General features: G+C 46.3%; 1 protein-coding gene and 1 long non-coding RNA gene across 7 annotated transcripts in view; both read left to right on the forward strand.

Annotated features, from left to right (window-relative positions):
• The window catches only part of meis2a (Meis homeobox 2a), a 79,333-nt gene extending 64,106 nt beyond the window's left edge, over positions 1-15,227 (forward strand). For 2 of the 6 annotated variants that reach the window (XM_047611590.1, XM_047611591.1), the window contains 3 exons: positions 7,302-7,360; positions 9,129-9,239; positions 13,224-15,227. In XM_047611590.1, coding sequence (XP_047467546.1) covers positions 7,302-7,360; positions 9,129-9,239; positions 13,224-13,567 — 514 coding nt within the window. In that variant the 3' untranslated portion in view covers positions 13,568-15,227. Of the gene's footprint in view, positions 1-7,301; positions 7,361-9,128; positions 9,240-9,758; positions 9,851-13,223 lie in introns of all 6 variants that reach the window. The other 4 variants (XM_047611594.1, XM_047611593.1, XM_047611595.1 and 1 more) reach the window with 4 other exon arrangements.
• A 1,442-nt stretch (positions 15,228-16,669) lies between these two features.
• Positions 16,670-21,426, forward strand: LOC125023881. The gene is made up of 2 exons (XR_007114673.1): positions 16,670-20,586; positions 21,008-21,426. It is a non-coding gene; the product is annotated as an uncharacterized LOC125023881 (long non-coding RNA).
• Positions 21,427-21,963: the final 537 nt, after the last annotated feature.

Raw genomic sequence — 21,963 nt, forward strand, 5'->3', positions numbered from 1 at the left:
AGAAAAAAAAAGGGGGGGGGTTGAGAATGAAAGGGAGCAGAAGACGACGGAGCAAGAGACAAAGAGAGGGTGAGAGGAACAGAGATGGAAAGATAATGCGGGGGGAGCTAAAACGGTCACACGTTTGTGTGGTAGCGGGGAGAGGTGGAGGGAAGGGAGATCATACCTGGCCTCCACGTGGAGACCTACAAAGGGACAGCAGATCTGGTCAATCTGACACTCCTCAGCTGAGGGGGGCTGATGGGGGGTGCTGGGGCGATAGCGGCTCGGGATTCAATCTTTTCATTCGCCTGCTCTCTGTTGCGCGAGTCGGCCGAACTGCCAGCACGTCTCTTTTTCAATTTCTTCCTGGCCCTGTATGAAAGCAGGAAGCCCTCACAAGGTGAGAAGCTGTCTTGTGAGGAATGAGCGTTACCTTCCAGCGCTGATGGCCTCTGTCATGTCCCGTGTGCTGAAGCGTTTGACGCGAGTTAATATTGGTCTAGGAATGCTGGTTGTTTTCAGGAGCCCCTTCAAACAATCGAAAGCACAGCTGTCGGTCCCTCGGGTCCCGGGCTGGCAGAAAATACCTTTTGTGCACCTACGCACGTTAATAACGTGTTGTCTTAGGGGAGATGAGAGAGGAGGACCTTGCTAACAAGGTAGATTTGGATCAACCCTTTCTGTAATCTCCAATCTAGCGGTGATAGCGAGTGATATAATAATACAGCGTGCGTGGGCACATGTGTCAACCTTTGAGGGAAATGAGGTCGATTAAGGTAAATATAAGGCGACTGTCTGGAAGAATTCAGAGTAAGAGGAGATGTTTCCATCGTCCCACCTAACTTTAGAAAACTGGTAGAGCTGGGGCAGGTTAGCCATGCCGGGTTGCTACAATAAGGCCTCTTTCATACAGGTGTGTTGACGCCTGGGGCAGGCTTGGCCTCAGTCCATTCCATTCACCCTGGCTGATTTGAACAATAACTATCATATCTCCTAAAAAAGAGAAGGGAGGGTGAAGCGTCAAGACGGAGATGCCTGAAAGCTGTGTCGGGGCCAAGAAAAACCCCCGCTGCCGTTGTCAGAGCTTGTTGATGTTGTAGGGAGGAAAAAAAAAAATGTTTTTTTTTTTTTCACTTTAAAACCCCCACCCTCACAGCAGCCCCCTCATTTTTTCCTCTCCTCCTTTCTCTCCCTCCGCTTCTGTACTTGGATTTTGTGCCGTAGGACAGAGTGTGGTGAGGAGACAGAGGAACAAAGTGCTGCTGTGTGGAGCAGCAGCTGCTGCTTGCCGGATCAAAGGGGCAACAAGCGTGGTCTTCCTGGCCCAACGCTGCTCTGGAGGTGTTTGACGGACAGTCAGCAGCTGGGGCTGCGCAGCCCGCCCTGTAGGGGTCAGGCTGCTGGACTGCTAGGCCCAGAGGTGACATGCCCTCACTGGACAGGGGGGAAGAGGGGAGAAGGTGTTAGATGGGAGGGTAAATAGTGGGAGACGTCTATGTTTGTAGTTCAGTGGAGCGTTGCTGCTAGGATGATTTTTTTCTTTCTTTCTCCGTTTCTATAAGATATTTACTCTTTTGCGATAAGTGAGTGAGCTCCCGCTCATTCGTCGTAATGCACAGGCTTGCGGACGAAGCCGGGTTTTGTGCTAGCCTAGCATTGCACCCCACACTGCAGCATTCCGCCTCTTTGGTGCTGACGGAGAATCGGAGCGAGAAAAACCCCGAGACGGAGAGCGAGCATGCCGCAGTGCTATTGATTTATTTTAATTAGCTCCTCGTTAAATCTTGTCAGTTTGCAACACAAATATATAATTCTTTGTCTGATTTTCCGCCGGAGTCTTAATGACTCGTACTCCCCGGGTTTCAGAGAGAAATGACTTCTGCAGCTAGACTGACAGAGCAACGCAAATGTTAGTCATATAGGGCTGAGGGGGGGGGGATGCCACAAATGGGCAATGAGTGGAGTAATAAAAAGGGAAAGAAAAACAGGTCAGTGAAAGTCCATGGAGGAGAGGTGAAACAGTCCCCCTTTCAGAGGCAGACAAAAGAGTGAGTGTGGGGGGGTGGGGTGTGGGTGGTGGGGGGGTGCTGGGTGTGCAGAGGCACGGTGGATGAGAGAACGAGGGAGAGATAGACAGAGGTAAAACTATGTAAACACAGTGGCTGCCCTAAACGTGGGCCCTCTCTGACGTTCCTAAAAAACGATCCTGCCTCGCTTCGCTTCACATCTGCACTAAATCAAACACGGGGGTGAGGTAATGTTCAGCCGGCGCATGTCTCTCGACTCCTGTTTTAACTTAAAGAAGGTATAGAAAAGGGGAAACTCTGATAGGATGAGCTTGAGGAAGCTTCCTCGTTCCTTCCCTATCTCCGTGTCCTTTATCTCCATCCCCGGAGCGTTGGAGCCCGTGAAAAGCTCCTTTGTGATAGTTTATGATAAACCCGCAGATATTGTAGGTTCAGTCTGGTGGCAAACTGTGTATAAACTGTTAAAAGGGGGGCCTGCCTGGACCATGTGAGCTGATTAAATCACCGTTGTTGACACTACAGTAGATCAGTGTTGGAGGTTCAGTAGCCCCAGACTACCCCGCCGCCTGACCGGACCATAATTAGTGTTTGCTTATACTAAACACACCCACATCATGGGGTTAATTTGCATGCACTTCCTGGTCAAAGGACATTGAGTGTTTTTATCCCTCGCGCTCAGTTTTTCTTTTTAAGGGGGAGGGGGGGGGGGGGGGGGGGGGGGGGGGGTGATGATCAAACTAAAGCCTTCCTTCTTTGATTCCAGTCAGTTGTGACTCAGTTGCTGGGGGTTTGGAATCTTTACTTCTGTCTGAAGCGGAAGTATGGAAGCAATGAGCTTTAATAGGAACCAGAGGACGGTCTTGTTTGCAAGCGGCGACCGTGGATCGAGTTCAGCACGTTCTTGTTCAGATTGTGTTGCGTCTAATGTTCCTGCAAAGACAGACAGACAGACAGACAGACAGACAGACAGGGGCCCAAGAATTTGACTGACAAACGGAAAGTTGCCCCCCCCCCTCCCCCTCCCCACCTTCCTTTCCTCCTTGGCATACGAGCTTTCAGAACGAGCGTGCGCAGGTCAGCCATGAAGGCAATAAACTGTCAACGATTTCTGTGTCACGATTTCAAAGCGCCCTCGTTACGTTTTGAGCTTTCCTGGAAAAGATATGTTCTGTGTTTCTCTGTTACTCTCTCCTGTCTCACGCCGGCTCTGGCTCGGTTTCTTTCTTTCATCACAAACTCGTCAAACGAGTGACCCCACTCCTGATTGGCTGGGTTCTCCCTCACGATCTCCGCCGCTATTGGCTGGCCGAGCAGCGAGGCTCTCTCCGTCTCGTCTTCCACCCTCCCTCTCTCTCTCTCTCCCTCTCTCCCTCTCTCTCTGTCTTGGCTGTGCTCCAGGGTAGGGTGGTTTGGCATGACAATTTCTCAGGGAAGGAATGCTGACAACAGGAGCGAGTTACCAGGTGTGGCTGCAAGTCAGTTAACCAGAAACAAGGCCATTTTGACAGATTGAGATGAGGAAGTAAGGAAGAAAAAAAAAAGAAGAAGAAGAAAGACGAGTGCTGAGTCAGATGGACTGGTTTTGCCGTGATTACATCTTCGAAGTCGCAGCCTCCCGCAGCATTTGTCCACATGCAAAGCCCTTTTCTTTTATGGCGATGCACTGAGTTTGCTGCATGAAAGGGAAGTCTCATAAAGTTGAAGGACTCGACTTCATAAAAGTGAATCACAGCGTATGTTTAAGTGTTATGTAAGTTCCCCCATTAAATCTTCTGTGTCCTGCTACATCTTAGCCTCACCCCCCACCCCCCCACCCCACAGCACACTCGCATACTGTACATACTGGGTATAGCATAACATTGAATGCTAGCCAGGGTATTTAACACCTAAAGAGGCACTCTCTGAAGCGCCCCCCTTGTGAGAGGGAGCACATATTAGCAGTCGGGGATGCTGTGTTGATTCAGCCCAGTGGAGACTCTGTGTCAAGTGGCCTCCTGCCGCTGTGGCTCCATCATTAATAGCTGCCTGTTATTTTCCTCCGCGACGTGCACAGCCACGACGCCGGGCGGCAAACCGGCCGTCGTCGTCGCCGCCGCCGCATGTCGCATTCGCGCGTACGCATGTGTTCGCACACATGCAAACCCTCGCACCATCTCAGGGCATGGGCGGGACGTGCTACTGTGGGCCAGTTGGCAGTAGCGTGCGAAGAATGTGCTGACATGCGCGATATACACACACGCATATTGACTGACGCGCGAATACGTATTCACACGCGCGCTCCAAAGCGCACTTTTTGATATGCAACTTGAAAATGTGTTTAAGACTCATTGGCTTAAACCAGCTGCTCGCATTAAACAGCAGTGGGCTGCTGCCCCCGCCGGCCCACTTTCTCCTGGGGTATTGTGCACATTCTGAGCTGTATCCCAACGAATGACCTCCACGCGACCCCCTAACCTTGCCTTTAATTATTTGTTTGAAGACAGCATGGAGTTCCCATGCTGAGAGGTACTCTGTGTACTGTGTGTGTGTGTGTGTGTGTGCGTGTGTGTGTTTCTGTGCTCTAACACTGAGCAGAGGCAGGCCATAATAAGCTAGGCCACCAGATGTAGATAATAAAACACGGGTTTCGGGTTGGAGGTTTCCAGCTAGTGTCCCCTGTGAGCCTCCTGTGTTCTGGTTAGCCCACGGACACGCTGGCGGTAGTTGTGGTCATGTTCATGGTGTCGATGTGTGGATTTACAGCGTGTACGTATGTTTTAGCGAGCGGTTTAGGAATTCTGAGTCCCTGTGGTCAACCTCTGTGTCTCTCCCGGGGCTTCGGGTCCTCCGCTCCATCCGTCCGTCTGACCGTCCGTCCAAGTTTGCTGGCCGTCATCTCTGGAGGATTCCTGGTGTGTTGTTCTAAGCACACTCCATTAGCAGCTCACGGGTCGAGGGAAAACAGTGTTATCAGGCCGGGCTCTGATAATCTCAATTGGCTTTACTCAGACTGATAAAAGGTGCTCTAAGGCCACGAGAGGGGCCCTTGGTCAACCCCCTCCGCCGCTCCGCTCCCTCCAGTGCACCTCGTCGCCTGCCGGTTACTGTGGCAACTTGTTTAGCGTGCAGAAGCGGGGCCTTTGTGGCCGCGTGGTGTGATCCGATTGTAGCTAGCCAATTGGAAGTGCAGACGAGAAGCCGGCCCATCAGAAGCTGACTGTAGGGAAAATATTTGAATATCCATTTCATGTTTGTATTCAGGAATGAGTAGTGCATTTTCTGCCAGAGGAAGAAGTGATCTTCATCAGTGTTCTGTAAACGACTCTTTGGATCCTCCAGTGTGTTGAGATATACCTTCTCAGTCGCTGGAAACCATATGGTCAAATTTAGTACCTGGGAAGAACACTCCTAATATTATGTGTTCAGGATTATGACCTAGAATAGGTAAGAATGCGCATGGTTGTGATTTTGAGCCCCTTAGTGCGTCTAGAAAAGGCGGAAAACAGAACATACATTTTGGCAAGCCTCGCACCCTGTGCTTAGAGAGCAACCGTGACACCAGGAATGTCTCTCTGTTTACTTGCTCAGCTGGTTTTGATGCTGGAACCGTGTTCCTTTCTTAAGCACTGGAGGCACGTCTGACAGCATAGCTGTCTTAACAATGCTTTGTCCTCTTTCTTCTAAGAAAAAAAAAAACTTTCACAGTTAATAAAACATAATCCTCATTCCTCCCTTAAATCCTAAATCATGCATCACAATCATATAATTTCCAGCCTCGTTCCCTCCTTCCTCCCCTTTTCGTTCTCTCTTATTTCTCATGTGGACGCGTTTCATCTTTTTTGCTCTCGGGGGCCCGCGGCACCTCTGCGTACCTGCACTCTGGATGCCCCCTGGCAAATGAGCACAGCGTCTCCCTTTTCCCAACCGTGCATTTTGTACGTTTAACCATGTCACTTTGAGCCAGGCAGATTACAGGCGTTTAAGTTCATTGGAGAAGGTAAGGGCAGGTATCAGGGCTTCATGGGGGATTAGGAGCCCAAATTGGTTCCAGCTCTCCCTGCCTTCTAATGACCAGTTCTTCAGCTGTATTGATGGTGCCATGGCCCGAATGTTAGAAGAGGGCGGTGAGGCCTTTCTTTTTTTTTTTTCTTTTTTTTTTTTTTTTGATCCAGCAAAGGACTTCATGCTGGACAGCTCCAACGTGATTTGAGACCCCTCTTTAATATCAACCACATGGCGGCGGTACGCGACGAACGAATGCTACGTCAACCTCGTGTTTGTGAATTTATGAAAGCGGACGAGACGAGGCCCCGAACTAGAAGAGCAGGGCGAAAGAGGAAGAAAGAGAGATGGAGGCTTTGCTCGGCCTGACTGACCGGCCTGCATCTGACGCGGCCCAAGGCATCCCATTCCGAGTTAAAAAAGGTTGCCCCCGGCTGGCCGTCACCTCCGCGTGACCTCCGGGCTCCGCGCTGGAAAAGCCGCAGGAGCAAGGCAGGCCGGGGCGGCTTTGTGGAGCTGCACTTATTCGCTGCCGTGGCGGTGATAAAACTTCAGACAGCCTAATTGATGGGCTCGCTGACATAACAATACCTTGTGAAAGCACGGAGTGGCCCATGCCTGGTCCTCATTTCTAGACAGCTGGAAGGGGAGCGGAGCCCCCTACAATGCGGCCAGAGCGGGGGTCCCGCAGGGGGAGGGCGGAGGTGGAGGTTAGGGCGGAGTGGCGGGGCGCAGTGAAAGGAGCCATTTGTGCCCTGCGTTTTGCAAAACTTGAGGCTCGCTTTGAAATGCCGACGCGCGATAACGCCGCAGCGTTTCGGGGGAAAGGCGCGTGGGCGGGGATACTGTACACGACGCGCAAAGCTGGCGTGCGTGTTGTTCGGCTGCAGGAGCGACTGAGAAAGAAAGAGGAAGGGAGGAAGGGATGTGCCATGTTGAGGGTTCTTCTGTGCCCAAGCTGCACTTAATACTTGAGGAATGTCTCCCAGGTGCCCATAGCAACCAAACGTAATCAAAAGCTTTATTAAAAGAGGGGGGAATAGATCATAAGGAACATTAAAAGTATCCCTCACTGGGTTCCCAAGTCAGCGCACAATCGCCCTTTTGTTTGTTGCTGTTTTGTTGTGCGCGCCTCTCTCAAGGACTCGGAGGCTAATGTAGCCATTAAGTCATGCAAAACTGTTTTGTCTTTGTGGAGGCTTGTGATGAATCTCTCCGAGCGTGAATGCAGCAGTGATTTAACGTTTGTTTCCCCCCCTCTTCTCTTGTGTGTTTCCTCTCTCTCCCTCTCTCTCTCTCTCCCTCCACCAGGTTTATTAACGCCAGGAGAAGAATAGTACAACCCATGATTGACCAGTCAAATCGAGCAGGTAAACAAAAAGACAGAGAGAAACACAGCCGTCCAGCTGATCTGCGCTAGCGCAACCGCTTCTTTCCTCCTGCATGAAGACACCCCCTTTTCTGGAATCCCTCACTGGCGAGAGCATCATGCCTGGAGCCCAGATTTTTCTTTCTTTCTTTCTGTCTTTCTTTCTTTTATATATTTATTTTTTGCACACCCACTCCCCCTCAAAACAAAAAAAAAATGCAATCTCCGCCTCCTTCTCCTCTCCCTCCGTTCATCCCCTCTTCCATTTTCTCAATGAGATGTGTTCAGCAGTGGTGCAGGCCGTTTGCTGATTGACTCTAATTGGAGATTTCCCAGTCTAAGTGGAGGGAGAGGTATATTAGCACTCTCTCTGTGAATTACTAATTGGACACAAGAGGAGTGCCAGAAACGCTAGCAGCAATTTATGAGTTATCTCCTTTTTCGGTCTGCTTTGTTTTGATTTTTTTTTTTTCCCCCTCAGTCCGGGGTTAAGGAGGAGTTCCCCTCATTTTTTCTGCTGCTTTTTTAGTTTGTTCCCCCAAGAATCCCACCATCTCAAACGGTCACTCAGGCAAATCAATTTTTATCTTTTATTTTTTCTAATTCATAGTCGCGTAAACAAACCCTTAAGAGAGAGAAGGACCTTTAATCCCTTGACTAAGTCCGATCTCATAACGTGATTCACCATCTATCCGATACAGAAAGGCTCGTATTGTGAGCTGATAACAAACTCATTTTCCATATCTATTGTGGACAGATTACAAAAAGCACAAACCGAGCAGTAAACACTCGGCGTCACTCAGTGATCGCGCGGAATGATTCAGTCGCCCTGTAAGCTTCACTGACTGTGACATTACCAAAGAAAAGAAAAGAAAAGGAAGTCGGGCAATTTGTCTCGGGGAGGGAAAAGCTGTTTTTGTTGATTAGCAAGTTCACCGTCTCGTAAAGATTCCTGCGTGCCGGGTTGGAGATCGTTCAAGCAAACATCACGGGCCGTGATTAAAAAAAAAAAAAAAAAAAAAAAAATGAGATGCAAATGTGGGCGACTCCTTCCCCTTGTGTTGAATATTTGACACGCGTGCGTCTAATGTGTTGCCGATCAGCGATCTCCGCAAACGCAGCATGACTAACGTCCCCCCCCCCCGCCCTAATCTTTGCGAATTACAGATTATCCAAGATAATGCTGTTATGGCGCTAGAATGGACTGTTTTCTGCAGTCGCCAAAGAGCATTACTTCATTAAGGCTAATAATAAGCAAAACAAGATACCGCCAAGCAAAACGAATGCCGCCGTGCCTTCTGTATCTCGACAGATAATCAGGTGAATCGCTGATAATGCGGAATAATTAGGATTATCTGCGTTTTGTAGATTTAGAAGTGTTTCGCCGTGCGCCTCTTAAGAGGAAGGACTCTGAATATGACTCTGCCGTGGCAGAAATTCCTCTCATCCTGTCAAACTGCATGCTTCCTTCTCTCGGGGCGGAGAACAATGTATCTCCTGTGAGCGTGGTTTTGAATGACACTGGCTGCGTGTGCGCGCCCCGTGCGCGTTTTTTTTGTGCGCGCTTGCACGTGCAAGGACCCACTGTGTGCGTGTTTGCATGCCACGCGTCAGCCAATGCGGTCCACAAACATGAGCACAATGTCTTACAGTATGTTTGGGCTGGAGCTGAGACAATTGCTGATTGTCTGGTGTGTTTTCTCTTCTTCTCCCCCCTCCCCCCTCCCCTTCCCCCCCCTTTTTCATGTCCACGTTTTGACTACAATCAGGTTTTCTTCTTGATCCTTCAGTGAGCCAAGGAGCAGCGTACAGTCCAGAGGGCCAGCCGATGGGCAGCTTCGTGCTGGACGGTCAGCAACACATGGGGATCCGGCCAGCCGGTAAGTCCGTCCACCGGGCCTCTCCGCCTCATCTCGTCCCACCCACCCACCCCCCACCCCGCTCCGTCATGCCTGCTTCACCACCACAACACAAGTTTTTCAAGCCGCGGTTATCGCAGAGCTGATCAACACTGATCCTCTTGCCTGTAAGCATGAGATTTAGTCACCTCAGCATGGAGCAGGTCCCCAAGTCAGAGACGTAAACCTAACACTAACCGCGATGACAGTTCCCTTTACAAGTTCCCTCAGCAGTCCACTGCCTGCCTTGCTTGATGTTTTTTTTCCCCTCTAATCATACACATCAGGGTGAATCCCTCACTCCTCATAACAAAGGGGTCCACGGGATGCGGTGCAAAATAAAAAATAAAACTCCTACATCTTCACACTTTTCTGCTCCTTCCTCATTTTCCATCTGAAGCTAACCGACCTCGACCCTTTTCTATCAGTGGTTCTCTGACCTCCCTGTGATTCAAACTCCCGCTGACCCTTTTTTTTCTGGCACTTCTCTCCTCTTTCTAGGGCCTATGAGTGGAATGGGGATGAATATGGGCATGGATGGGCAATGGCACTACATGTAACATCCATCTTGTAACGCAAAGAAAAAGGGGGAAGTAAGTACTGGGCTCTTCTCTTTGTTTTTTGTTTTTTTCTTGTTTTTTTTTGTTGTCGGGCTGTGGGTTTCATTTTATTTTCCACCCACAATTCCCTTTCACTTCACCAGCACAATCGCTTCTTACACTGGCAGCGATCTCCCCTTCCTCCTTCCTCCTCCTCCTCCTCCTCCTCCAACTCCCCAGCAACAGCTATCGGCTAGCACGCAGGGCTGTTGTAGCGAGATGCTTTAAGAGTAGACGGGTGGGTGGGTGGTTGTGGGGAAAAGAGAAAAGAGGGAACCATCCTGGGACGGAGAGGACCCCGACTTGTGGCGCCAGACAAACAGGAACAACAACAGAAGAAGGGGTGGTGGTGGTGGTCGGGGAGGGGGGGTGGAAACAAACCTGGCACGGCGTGCTCAAATTTATTTATCACAACAGCGCCATCGCTCTCCCCATCTTGGACAGCCAATGCAAATGTTGGACATTTAGGGAAAAAATAACATCTCCTGGGGAAGGGGGCTGACAGGGAGAAATTAAGCAGGCTCCAGTGAAGCGATAAAGAAGGAGAAGTGAAACTGTCCTCCGAGTGACATAAATCTGTCTGGGGAAGGATTGATGCCCAAATTATCTTATATGCAAAGACGGGAACACCGCAGTACATTACGGTCCCTGAGCGAGATATACGGGCCGTGGGTGACATGGCCGATCCTTCACTGGGGGTTTGGTTTGAGCTGTGTAAAGGGAGGAATGAGTGCGTGGCGGCGGCGAGGAGGAGGAGGCGGTGGAGGGGGGGCCCGTGTGTTTTGATTATTTTTTACTGGAGGGAGACGATTTAAGGGGGGGGCGGGGGCCAGCGACTAGCCTGACCTGAGACTCGCAGACAAGAGCTGTGAGACGATGAGATAAATTTATAAGGCTCTAGACGCACAAGCAGTGCACGCTGTGTTTTTTTGTTTTTTTTGTGGAGGAGCAGACTTCTTTCACACGTACAGACGCCGTCTCTCCGTGTCACTGTTTCGCTCCGTCTCTCCCCCTCTCTCTCTCTCTCTTTCCCGCTCTCAGCCCTCACGCGGCTAAATGGCGGCGGTCTGATTAAAGCCCCGGCCGCTCCGCCACAGTGCTGACATTTGAAAAATCAAGACATATCGCATCCCGAAGGCGGCGGGGCAGACGAGATTTTATTTAACACCTAAACTCCCTTGCCCAATGAGGCACAATATAATAACACTTACCTTGATTAAAAGAACCCTTTATATGGAAATGGAGGCCGGATTTTCCGAAGGGTCACAGCGGCAATTCTGCCGACAGAGATCATTTCACCCCTCTAGTCCTTGCTCCCTTTCTCTCTGTCTCTCTCATCCTCTCCTGTCTTTGCTAATGGCAGCGGGGTGTGTGTGTGTGTGTGTGTGTGTGTGTGTGTGTGTGTGTGTGGCGGTGGCGGTGGTAGCGGTGGTGGTGGGGGGGTCAGGAAGCAATGTTCCCTAAAACAGCCACACAGAGACAACATTTGCTCAGGTTGGCTAATTCTTAATATAGGCCTATATAATTTTGAGACTATTTAATTACGTAACATACTTTATGCTTCATGACCAATTACATTAATAGCTTAATACAGAGGAATATTATCCTCTCTTGATTTGATTACACAGCCTCACAATATGGTATATTTGGTACTTAATTATGGGCCAGCCATTGAGCGGGAGTGCTGTGCCATAACAGGACAGCGACAGGGAGGCAGGCACGCAGAGATGGCGAGAGATGGAGCGAGGGGCCCGGTGTGTCCTCCGTTATTGTCTTCAGATGGTTTCACCACTCTTGTTAATAAAGGAGGAGGTGGGGGGGTGGGGTGGGGGGGGGGGTCTCAGATCTACTTAACGGAATGACTGCAGCTTACGAGACTAGAGATTACCAGCTTACAGTGTCAAAAACATCTGCTGGGCCTTTTAACAGGGGCTGGTCGAGGTTATATGGAGACCGGGGGCACCCATCATACCCCAGCACGCGGGATGATTTATTTCATTTTACGACCCCGGTAGTGAGGTTTTAAGAGACCCGCCCTGACAAACACTTGCATTTCGAATGAACCGACGTGGAGTTTTTAAGGAAACGGCGCGGCTTTCGAGCAGCGGCCATTAATCTCGGGCCTTCGCTGTCCCTCTCTCTCCTTTCTGTCCTCCTCCTCCTCCTCCTCTTCCCCTTACCGGGGGCCCTCCAGTGTAATTTCTTAATTGCAGTGTACTAAGGTGGAGGAATGCAGAGAGCGAGCATGCCTAGTGACCTTGCGGCGACCTCTCCCCTCCTATTACAGCTTCTAATCCCCCAGGGGTTCACATTACAAAGCAGGCCAGCACAGACCCAATCCCAGACCCAGGCCCCCTGGCTCCAGCGGGACCTCCTGCTCACTCGTCTCTCCCCAAGGTCCAGGCCTCTGGACCAGCCGTGTTCCCATACTCCAGTCCCAGGCTCCAGGAACCCCCCCCCCCCCCCCCCCCCCCTACCTTCTTACTCTTTTCTTTCTGATTACAACAAACAGCCGTGCCAAAAGCCAAACAGTGGCACTGCTGAGCCAGCTCTGTGTCCCGGGTCCTGTCACAGCGTGAGAGATGCCAGCATGCTGGGGTCTCCACACATATGAAGCGGAGTTCATCTTAAGGGACATCAACATACCGCACCTCCTTTTTCCCTTCCTTTCTCTCCCCTCTCCCTTTCATCTCCGTCGCTCGGTCTTTGCGGCTGTTTTTGCGACCCCCCCCCCCTTTCTTCTTCTCCCCCCCAAAAAAAACCCACACTCCGCGCATCCGTGAGCGGCGCTTTGTTTTGTTTAAAAATGCTCTCATTCGGGGACGGAAACAAGCCTTTAATGTGCGCCGTCTCGGTGATACAACTAACCGGGCCCTAAATTATTTAGCAACTTCTGTAAGGGGCTCTAAATCAAATATGTTCACAGAGCCACGGCCCCACGAGAGAGCGCCTGTTCGGGTTTGTCACTAAATTCAGCTGGGGAATTGACTGTTCCACTTGTAAAAGTATTAGCACTTCTCCACATCAATACGCCTGCTTGGTTTTCCTCACATCCTCCAGGACTTCAGTGTCTGTGGATGACTGAGGATCATTTTCCAACCTGAGACCTGACCACAACGCTATTGGGCATTGTAAACCACTCACCATAGCCTAAAATAGCCCAGCGCAATAATGTCTCTCTTTACTTCTAGAGGCTAAAAGCTCTGTAGTCACAGACGGAGTGTCATAAAATCTGCTAAGCTCTTTGTTGGTGAAGTTGAGTTTAAATTGAATTAAGGCCCGTTAATGGAGAACGAGCATGTCGGAGCTGCAGCGAGGAAAACTGCTTTATTGACCGTGTAAATAAACGTCCGTCTCTTTCTCGCAGGTCTGCCAGGCATGCCAGGGGAGTACGTACCTCAGAGCGGTCCTATGGGCATGAGCATGGCCCCATCCACCTACACCAACCCCCACCAGATGACCTCCCACCCCTCCCAGCTCCGACACGGACCCCCGCTCCACGCGTACCTGCCCGACCATCCCCACGCCCACCACCCTCACCCTCACCCTCACCACCACCACCACCACCCCCACCACCCTCACCACGCCATGCTGATGCACGGAGGACCCTCGTCGCACCCGGGAATGGCCATGTCTGCGCAGAGACCCCCTTTGCTCACTCCCATCGACCCCAGTACTGGAGGACAAGGCCTGGACATCCATGCCCAATAGTATAAGGGAACTTTGCTACCAAGACAACAGCAGCTACTACAAGACAACACTAAAAGAAGAAAAAAAGGAAAAAGGAAAGCAGCAGCAGCCCACAATAAATCCTATTTTGAGACTATTTTTAAGAATAAGAAGCAAACCCTTTTGACCAGAATTTGACACTAAAGAGACAGAATTCCAGATGAGCTGTGATAATATTTTTTTTTTTTTTTTTAAAAAACACTTGTCAATTTTGTTACTTTCATCCAAACGGAGGACCAAGCTGACAAGAACACTTTGTAAAGTCTTGGGCTTTTGGTAAAGATCAACAGAGGATGCTTTGACGTACACGCGTGTGCGAAAGAATGGACAGATGCACACAGGAACACACACTCTCCGCCACACCCTCCCTCTTCCCCCTCCTCCCGCCCCACACACACACGCACACACACACATGCACCGTCATCAACACGTTCAGTACACTTTCATGTGACGCGCTCAAACGCTCCTAAAAATAATATCACTCTGGATTTTAAAAAAAAAAAAGAAGAAGAAGAAGAAACAACGGAAAGACTCCAAGAGTTATAACTACTGTAGTATAAAAAGTATAGATAAATAAGTTAAAACTTGTGCATTTTTTTTTTTTTTCGATCACATGGTTTATGTTTCCTGAGCTAGTTTTAGAATTAAAGGTTAACCTTTTCTCTCTCACACTGTGTGTGCTCCTTCCTGGAGGAGAAACTGTCTCGCAGCACAGCACTATAAAAGAAAAAAAAAAAAAAACAATAAGAAGATGGAACATCTCAAAAAGGCTCCAAACCACAGAGGGCAATCAGGTCCTGTTCCCCCCATAAGAACAGGGCATGATGGGAAAAGGCTGCTAAATGACACCGGATCTCTCCAGAAGATTCAGTTTGAACATTTGTCATGCCCCTCTTTCTCTCTCTCTCTATCTTTTTTTTTTCTTTCGTTCATGAATGAATGTTGCCCTGTAGGTTTTAAAGGAAAAAAAATTGTTTGCCCAAGCACTGGATTGTGTTGGTTTTATACATTTTTATTTTAATATTATTTTATTTTTTTGTACCCTGGACTCTCATTGCTAAGAGCCTATTGAAGGAAGCTTAATAGTGGAAAAGCAACATCCTGCGGCGCTTCTTTACCTGCGGATCAACACTCTTGCCATAAGGACAATGCTGACACAAACGTTGATTCTGTGGCACTGGAGAAGCATTTGATGGTTGATGCACCAAAAAACCTAAAACTAAAAAAACTAAAAAAAAAAAACTAAAAAAAAAAAAAAAGAAAGGAAAAAAAAACTTAAATTATGAACTCGATGCTTTTTTTGGGGGAGGGGTGGGCGGGAAGAAAAAAAAAGCTGAGAGAATATTGTAACAAACTTCGTACAGAGTTCAGTCTATTAATTGTTTCATGTTAGATATTCTATGTGTTTACCTCAATTGAAAAAGAATGTTTTTGCTAGTTTCAGATCTGCTGTGGCATTGATATTGTATGTCCATGAATTCCTTCCTTTTTCAGCACGTGTTCCTCACTAGATGATAAGATGCCGTCTCCCTTAAGCTTTGTCAAAAATACATTAAATACTTGTATGAGGACTGTGACGTAATGTTTAAAAGGTGTTCAGTCACAAATGCTGTAATAAATATTTCATTTTTGATTTTTGTTAGATTTTTGTGTGATTAACTGTGTTACAAGCAAAGTCTTAATTCACCTTTTCACATTTCAACCAGACCAATTGGCCCAACGTTATTATTATTATTATCAAGAATAATAACCTGAAAACCTGTTTATGGACAGTGTTTCCTGTTAAAACCATACATTAACGCAGCAGCTCTCGCTTTTCGTCCGGCAAACTCTGTTTGCGGAAGCTTGTCTGAAACCAGGCTGCCCGTTGATGTGTCGAGTGCCCTCTTAAAATGACAATAACAAATTATGGCTGAAATACATCTTGCCAAGGCAATTTATTTAGGCACGCAAAATGCACCCTCCAAATGATAAATAACCAGGGGATGCAAATTAAGGGGGCAAATTACACAGCAAATTCATCAGCAGCCCATCTCGGTTTTGGACCAAAAGATGGTGTAAGTGGAGGTAAATAGAAACAGCTGACTGTGGACTCTAGTCCACTGGTACAGTAAACAAAAATAAATTCAATTTCCTAAAGGGCATGGATTTTATGTTATTAATTTTATTGAATTTTATTTAGCAATAAACATGATTTAAGTAGTAGATTTTTATACCACTATTCAAACGTAACATTTAAAACATTTTAAAAGCAAATTAATAAGTTGATATATATATTTAAAAATATATATATATATAATCATCCTTAACTGTATCTCTGGTCGTCCAAACAATAGAGCAATGATTTTCCCCCAGAATAATTGCTCCTAGTCTGAGATCCACGGCTGGCTGGCCCTCTCTCTCTCTGTGCTCGTTTCTGCCGTTTTGCAGCGCCGCCTGTCGGCCGGATCTGGCACTGCCGTCTAGGGCTCCACTCAGATGGGCTCTGATGGGCTATCTCCTCTCTCTCTCTCTTTTCTGCATCTCTCCGCCTGTGTCTGCCTGCGGCCATCCAAGTCACAGCCTTAAAGCAGAAATGATAACATCGCTCCGGCTGAAATATTTTCTCTCCTCCGCAGAGAAATTTAAACTTTTTCTATGTTGCATACAATTCTTAATTTTTTTTTATTGTTATTAATAATATTGCTTTAAATGTTTTACTGCAAACACCTTTTCCACTAATTTATTCCTATGTGACACAAATGTAATAATAATCACAATATTATTAATAATAATAATTATAAAAATAGAGTTTATTAATTGTATTTAATGCACGTCGTTTCTTAACTTTTATTTTGTTTTATTTTCCATTTCAATATGAAACAATCCTTTATTTTAAATGCATTAATATTATTTATTCCTCAAAAAATATCAGCCCATCAATTCTTTAATATTTATTTTTTCTGTTAACATTAGTTAATTTGCAAAGTAGCTTCAGGCCTGATCACTTCTTTATCTATTGAAAAAGGACTGTTGCGCACTAAATATTCCTTAACACCTCCGAATGGGAAGGCCTTTTTTTTTTTTTTTTTTTTTTTAGAAAAATATATATTTAAAAAAAAACTAAAACTTAGACAGTTTAATGTACGTTTATCTAAATCAGTCGTTTTCGGGCTGATGGGCCTCTGGGGGGGATTTTAGGATTTGGTTGAAATGATTTCCACATTGCGTGTGAACGGTTGTTGTGTAGAAAACGCGGACGTGTTTGTGTTCCACGTGCTCACGAATGGAAGTTAAGGCCTTAACCAGGTAGAAGGGAGGGAAACCTGTTTTTATTGGCTTTGCAGCAGAGTCTGTTTAATGCTGCCTCTTCTCCTCTCAACTATTTAAAAGCTTTCCCTTTCTTTTTTCTTTCTTTTTTTTTGTTTTTCTAGAGGTCTATTATTCTGTGGATAAAACGGAAGGAAGAAGCCCTCCGTTTTGTGCGGAGATTATCAGATGAAAAAGAGAGAAAACGTGAGGATTACTGTGGATGGAGAGGATTTTAATATTAATAGTTTTTTTTCTTTTCTTTTTCCCCTCCCTCACTCCCCGCACTCCCCCTTTCCCTCCCTCCTTCCCTCCCTCCTTCCACTCCCCCCCTCTCTTCCCCGATGAGACAGAAGGTAGATTGCCTCTGCTGCTTTCCTTTTGCCGATTCGGTGTGACAGGGATGATGGATGATCCAGCCGAGCTAAACAACTCCTCCCCTTCATCTCCTCCCTGTCAAAGCCAGTCCGGGCTGCTGCTGCAGGAATAAAATAAGGAATATATTCCCTCTGCACTGCTGCACAATGCAGCCCGTTCCTCTGGAAGACACTTTCCTCCCGTGCAACAATATTAAAAGTCCACACACACACGCGCGCACATCCAGCCAGATCTCCCGCTAGAAACACTCGCGTGTGTGCGTTACAGAGGCGACATGTTAATAATGCTTATGTTATTGTTTTTCTTTTTTCCTCTCCCTCTCTTCTGCGGAGCATCTGTTAAAGTGGGGTTTATGATCTAAGAGAGGGGACTGCAAATATATATTTTTAGAGCGCATCTGCGAGGGAGCAGCGAGAGGAGGAAGACAAAAGTTTTTGTTTTTCTTTCAAATTGCTGATTTGGATGGTGGTCATAAAGCAGGGGCTGGGTGTCCTTCGCTGTGCAGCTGGCTCTCCCCAAAACGGCATGCTCTGGGGGACAGTTTTTAGTTTTTTGTGTGTGTGTACGTGTGTGTGTATGTGAGTGTGCACGATGCCCTCCTTTTTTTTTCTTTCTTTCTTTTTTTTAACATTTCAGCAGTTTTTCGCTCCTCTTGCCATAAGGTGTTTCTATGACTACGTTATGTAGGCCTGTGAGAGCGGGTCAGAGGCGGGGGTCCCTGGGAGAAAAGGGCCGCATTTGGCTGATCATTTATCAATGTCAACCGCATAATGATTCTCCCTGCAGTCCCCCTATTGATGAGGATAATTACATTAGCTCAGAGTGACTGATCAATAAAGCCCAGGGAAAATGGTTTATTATAGCACCACCGAAAAGGCTTTCTGGAAGAGAAGACTGGCTGTTTTTTCTTTTTTTTTTGTGTTGTTTTTAAATAAAGGGCAGGGTTGGTCTGTGCAAACTCCACAAAGACAATGTGTGAGAGGTTAAAACTTCATCTGGACGCAGTTTGGATGCTCTGACCTTAATGTGTCCCCTTATTTATTATCTCTTTTTTCTCAATTTTCTCCCATTTTTTCCCAGTGGTTTACTGCTTGAATCGCTTTTTTTATTCTTTATTTATTATTTATTTATTTATTTATTTATTTATTTATGGTTAGATATCCACAACGCACCATTCAAGCCCGTGTGTTTCGTGTGTGTGGGGGGGAAACGGCAATCACGGTTTATAGTTCTGAATCCAGCAAAGCGAGGGCGACTCAGAGCTACATGAAAGCACACAAATGCACATTTTGTGCGATTCCTCTGGCAACCTGAAAGTCAAACTGAACACAGTCGAGAGCAACGGCCTCATAGCAAACGCGTGATGTCACCTAGAAATATAAATCTTCATAAAGTATTCGGTCTGCGTCTCGGTGACAGCAGCACCGGATGCGGCGGCCGCAGGAAGTCCTCAAATTAAAAGCAAAAAAAAAAAAAAACAAAGAAAGAAAGAAAATAAACCGAATAACCCACAAAGACGCGGCCAGTAAAAGCATTTTTGACCTCTTTCTCTCTCTCGCTATCTCTCTCCCTCCCTCCGTGTGTGTGTGTATGTGTGTGTGTGTGTTCTTTAATTGTCAACAACTTATCCCCTGCAGGAATGTTGCAAACTCTTTCGCCTTAATTCTCCGTGGTGCTGCGCGCCAGCTCCCATTTACCGCTGATGAACGTGTCTGCAGGAGACAGCTCCATTATCTATTTATCATTTATGATAGTATTTTTCTTTTTTTTTCTCTCCACAGACAATGGAGGAAGAAACGCGCCTACAGATGGTCTGGCTATTTACAAACGCTCGTTGTTTACTAGATGGCCTTTATCTGGGTTTAAATCTTAAAAAATAAATAAATGAAACTCTGGGATATTATTAAAGACGTGCAATTCTGATACTGCTTGAAATGTTTTTATTATTATTATTTTTTGTGCATTCAAAAAATACACGAGAAACAAATTTTAAATTTCATTTCAGATTAAGAATGCATGGGTGATGTTCAGGGCTGTTTGCTGCTCGAATTAAGAGGCGATTTTCTTTTTTTTTCACACTTCAGTGGTAGTTGTCTTCTTAAAAACGAGCGACTGTCACCCCCCTCCCCCTCCTCCCCAACACGCACACGCTCAGCCCACAAAAATAAATCTTAATGATGTAAAGAATTATAATTAGTCAAATAACATAGCTACGGGGGTTTGGAATTAGCAGAAAGTGAAAATTGCAGTGGCCAGTTGTGTGCGAGAGGAGGGCACGCGAGTGCGGAATAAATAAAGCGCAATAAAAAGGGAAATAGCCGGAGTTTAGTCAAGCCTTGAGGTACTCAAACCTTTATTTCAATCAGTTAAGATTTAATTAGCCAAGCCTCGGGCCGGGCCCTGTCTCTTTTTCCTCATTACATTGGCTTTTTCCAGCGCCCCCCTCTCTCTCCAAGGTTGTCAACATTTGACCGGCTTTTTTTTTCTCCCCCTCGGTGAAATAATCGCGCTTTATGGCTTGAGAAGCCATAAGATTTGCAAATAAATCCGACGTTATTCCATTATGAGGCGGAAGTCCTCACACGTGAATGGCGAAAATATCGATTCCTTTAATTTATGGGTTGTTGTCACAAGTTGATTTTTTTTTATTATTATTATTATTCTTGTTTTCCTTCGGTTATTTTGGAGAGCTTCAAAAATAAAAAGAAGGTTAGAAATATCTTGCGGGTAGCCGAGGGCAGCAAAGTGAGACATTTCACAAGAACTGTAAATAACAGAAGAGGGCTGAAGGAGAAGAGGAGGAGGAGGAGGAGGAGGAGGTGGTGTAGGGAGAAGCAGCGGACACAGAACACAGTTGGTTTTCTAAAATGTGAAATTTTCTCCGGGTTATTGATTAATGTGCACATTTCTAAAAGCGTGATCACAGTTGCATTAATTAATAACTCTAATACAATGTTCATGAAGCGAGAGAGACAGAGAGCGGGAGCTGGAGACCCCCTCCCCACCACACCCTTGGGCGCGCGGTTATTACATGATGGCGACCCCTTCTGGAGGCCAGAGTAAATGTGTTTGTGCAAGGAGGAGAAGGAGAAGAAGAAGAAGCGGGTTGTCTGAGTTTCTTGTTGTGACACCAGCTCTGGGGGAGCTTTCATTCATCTCATTTCTGCTTTAAATACCGAGAAGCGCTCACATCCTCCGCCCTTTCATGGCCTATTTCTCCTCACCTCATGAGACACCCACCATTTTTACCCCGTTTCAGCCCCTGCGATGATAAGACTCCGACCTGCTGCAGCAAACCTGACCTCCAGAGACTCTCATCTCATATTTACTCACAGGTATAAAGCTCCTTATGCATGTATTAGGAGGCCACGTTGATGGCAAAATCAATAAAGATGGATTGTAGGGTCAATATTATGTTTTGCACCTGGGGACTTGTTGCCCGGCTCCCCTTCCTGAGTGTGTATATGTGTGTGTGACAGAGAAAGAGAAATGAGCAATTCATAATATGTGACCGCAACATCTCTGCAGCCCGGGTTTGTGTGTGTGTGTGTGTGTGTGCGTGTGCATGTTTAAAGAAAAGAGGTCTGAAGAGCTGGGGCAGCGGGGCTGAAGTCATCCAGCCAGGGGCCTGAAGGACCCGGCTAAGACTGACATCATTAATCACGACCCACTTGAAGATTATGACTGAAAGCACAGAATCGGTAACCATTATCGTCTCGGGTGGCAGTTAAAACCTCTCCTTATTTTTCAAAACAGTGTAATGGCGCAGGGGTCTACACAGGAAAGGAACCGAAGACAAGAGACGAAGAGGAGACTGCTGTCACTAGGATGGAGCTCCACATTAAGGCTTCAAGGAGAGACAGAGGTGGCCCACTGCGTTGGCCAGACTGCTTTAATAATCTATCATATTATTTAAAGAATAGCAGACTGATAGAGAAAATCATAAACCATCTTCTTCTGATTATGCATAATAATATTAGGTACTATACATATATAATTCGTTTGTATTCGATGAATATCAAAATAAAAAGAATTATTTTTTTTTAAATTAATTATTTCAATTAATGATTGTAACTATTGTCGTTTGGAGATTAAATTAAACGTCTTTCTATTTTATTAAAAATATCTTACGGAAAATACAGTAAAACTAAAAAAAAAAAAAAAAAAAAAAAAAATGCATTCGTACATAAATGGCAATATGTTGTGAAAAAACAAACACAAAACAACTGTGTGAAGTTGTGATCGTCTCTATGGCGGATAACGACTTCGGGGAATTCCACCCAAGTCCACCCACCCGGAAGTAGAAATCAGACGTCTAAAATTACGCCTTATTAAAATAAATAAATATAAACTATAATCGTTTTACTCATATATATTTTTTATAAATAAAAGTATAACCGTTTATTTGATTTATTTATTTTAATCAGCGATCAACCTCTTGTCATTATTAAAACCTAAAAAAAAACGGTAAAATAAAATTCCTGCTTCCTTCGCCTACGCAACACAGATAATGATCACTGCTGTTTAAATATAATCCTTTTCTTTTCCACACAACGAAGCATCATTTATTCCATACATTGTTTTTGTTTGTTTATTTATTTATTTATTTATTTTTAAGGCGATATCTTGTAATATCGCAGTGATCCGTTTGTGTGTGAGTATTTTCTCCGGCATATGAGACAGGCAGGAAGAGCTAGCTCTGCCCCTGTTAG

Source organism: Mugil cephalus, chromosome 17, assembly GCF_022458985.1.
Source record: "Mugil cephalus isolate CIBA_MC_2020 chromosome 17, CIBA_Mcephalus_1.1, whole genome shotgun sequence".
NCBI lineage: Eukaryota > Metazoa > Chordata > Actinopteri > Mugiliformes > Mugilidae > Mugil > Mugil cephalus.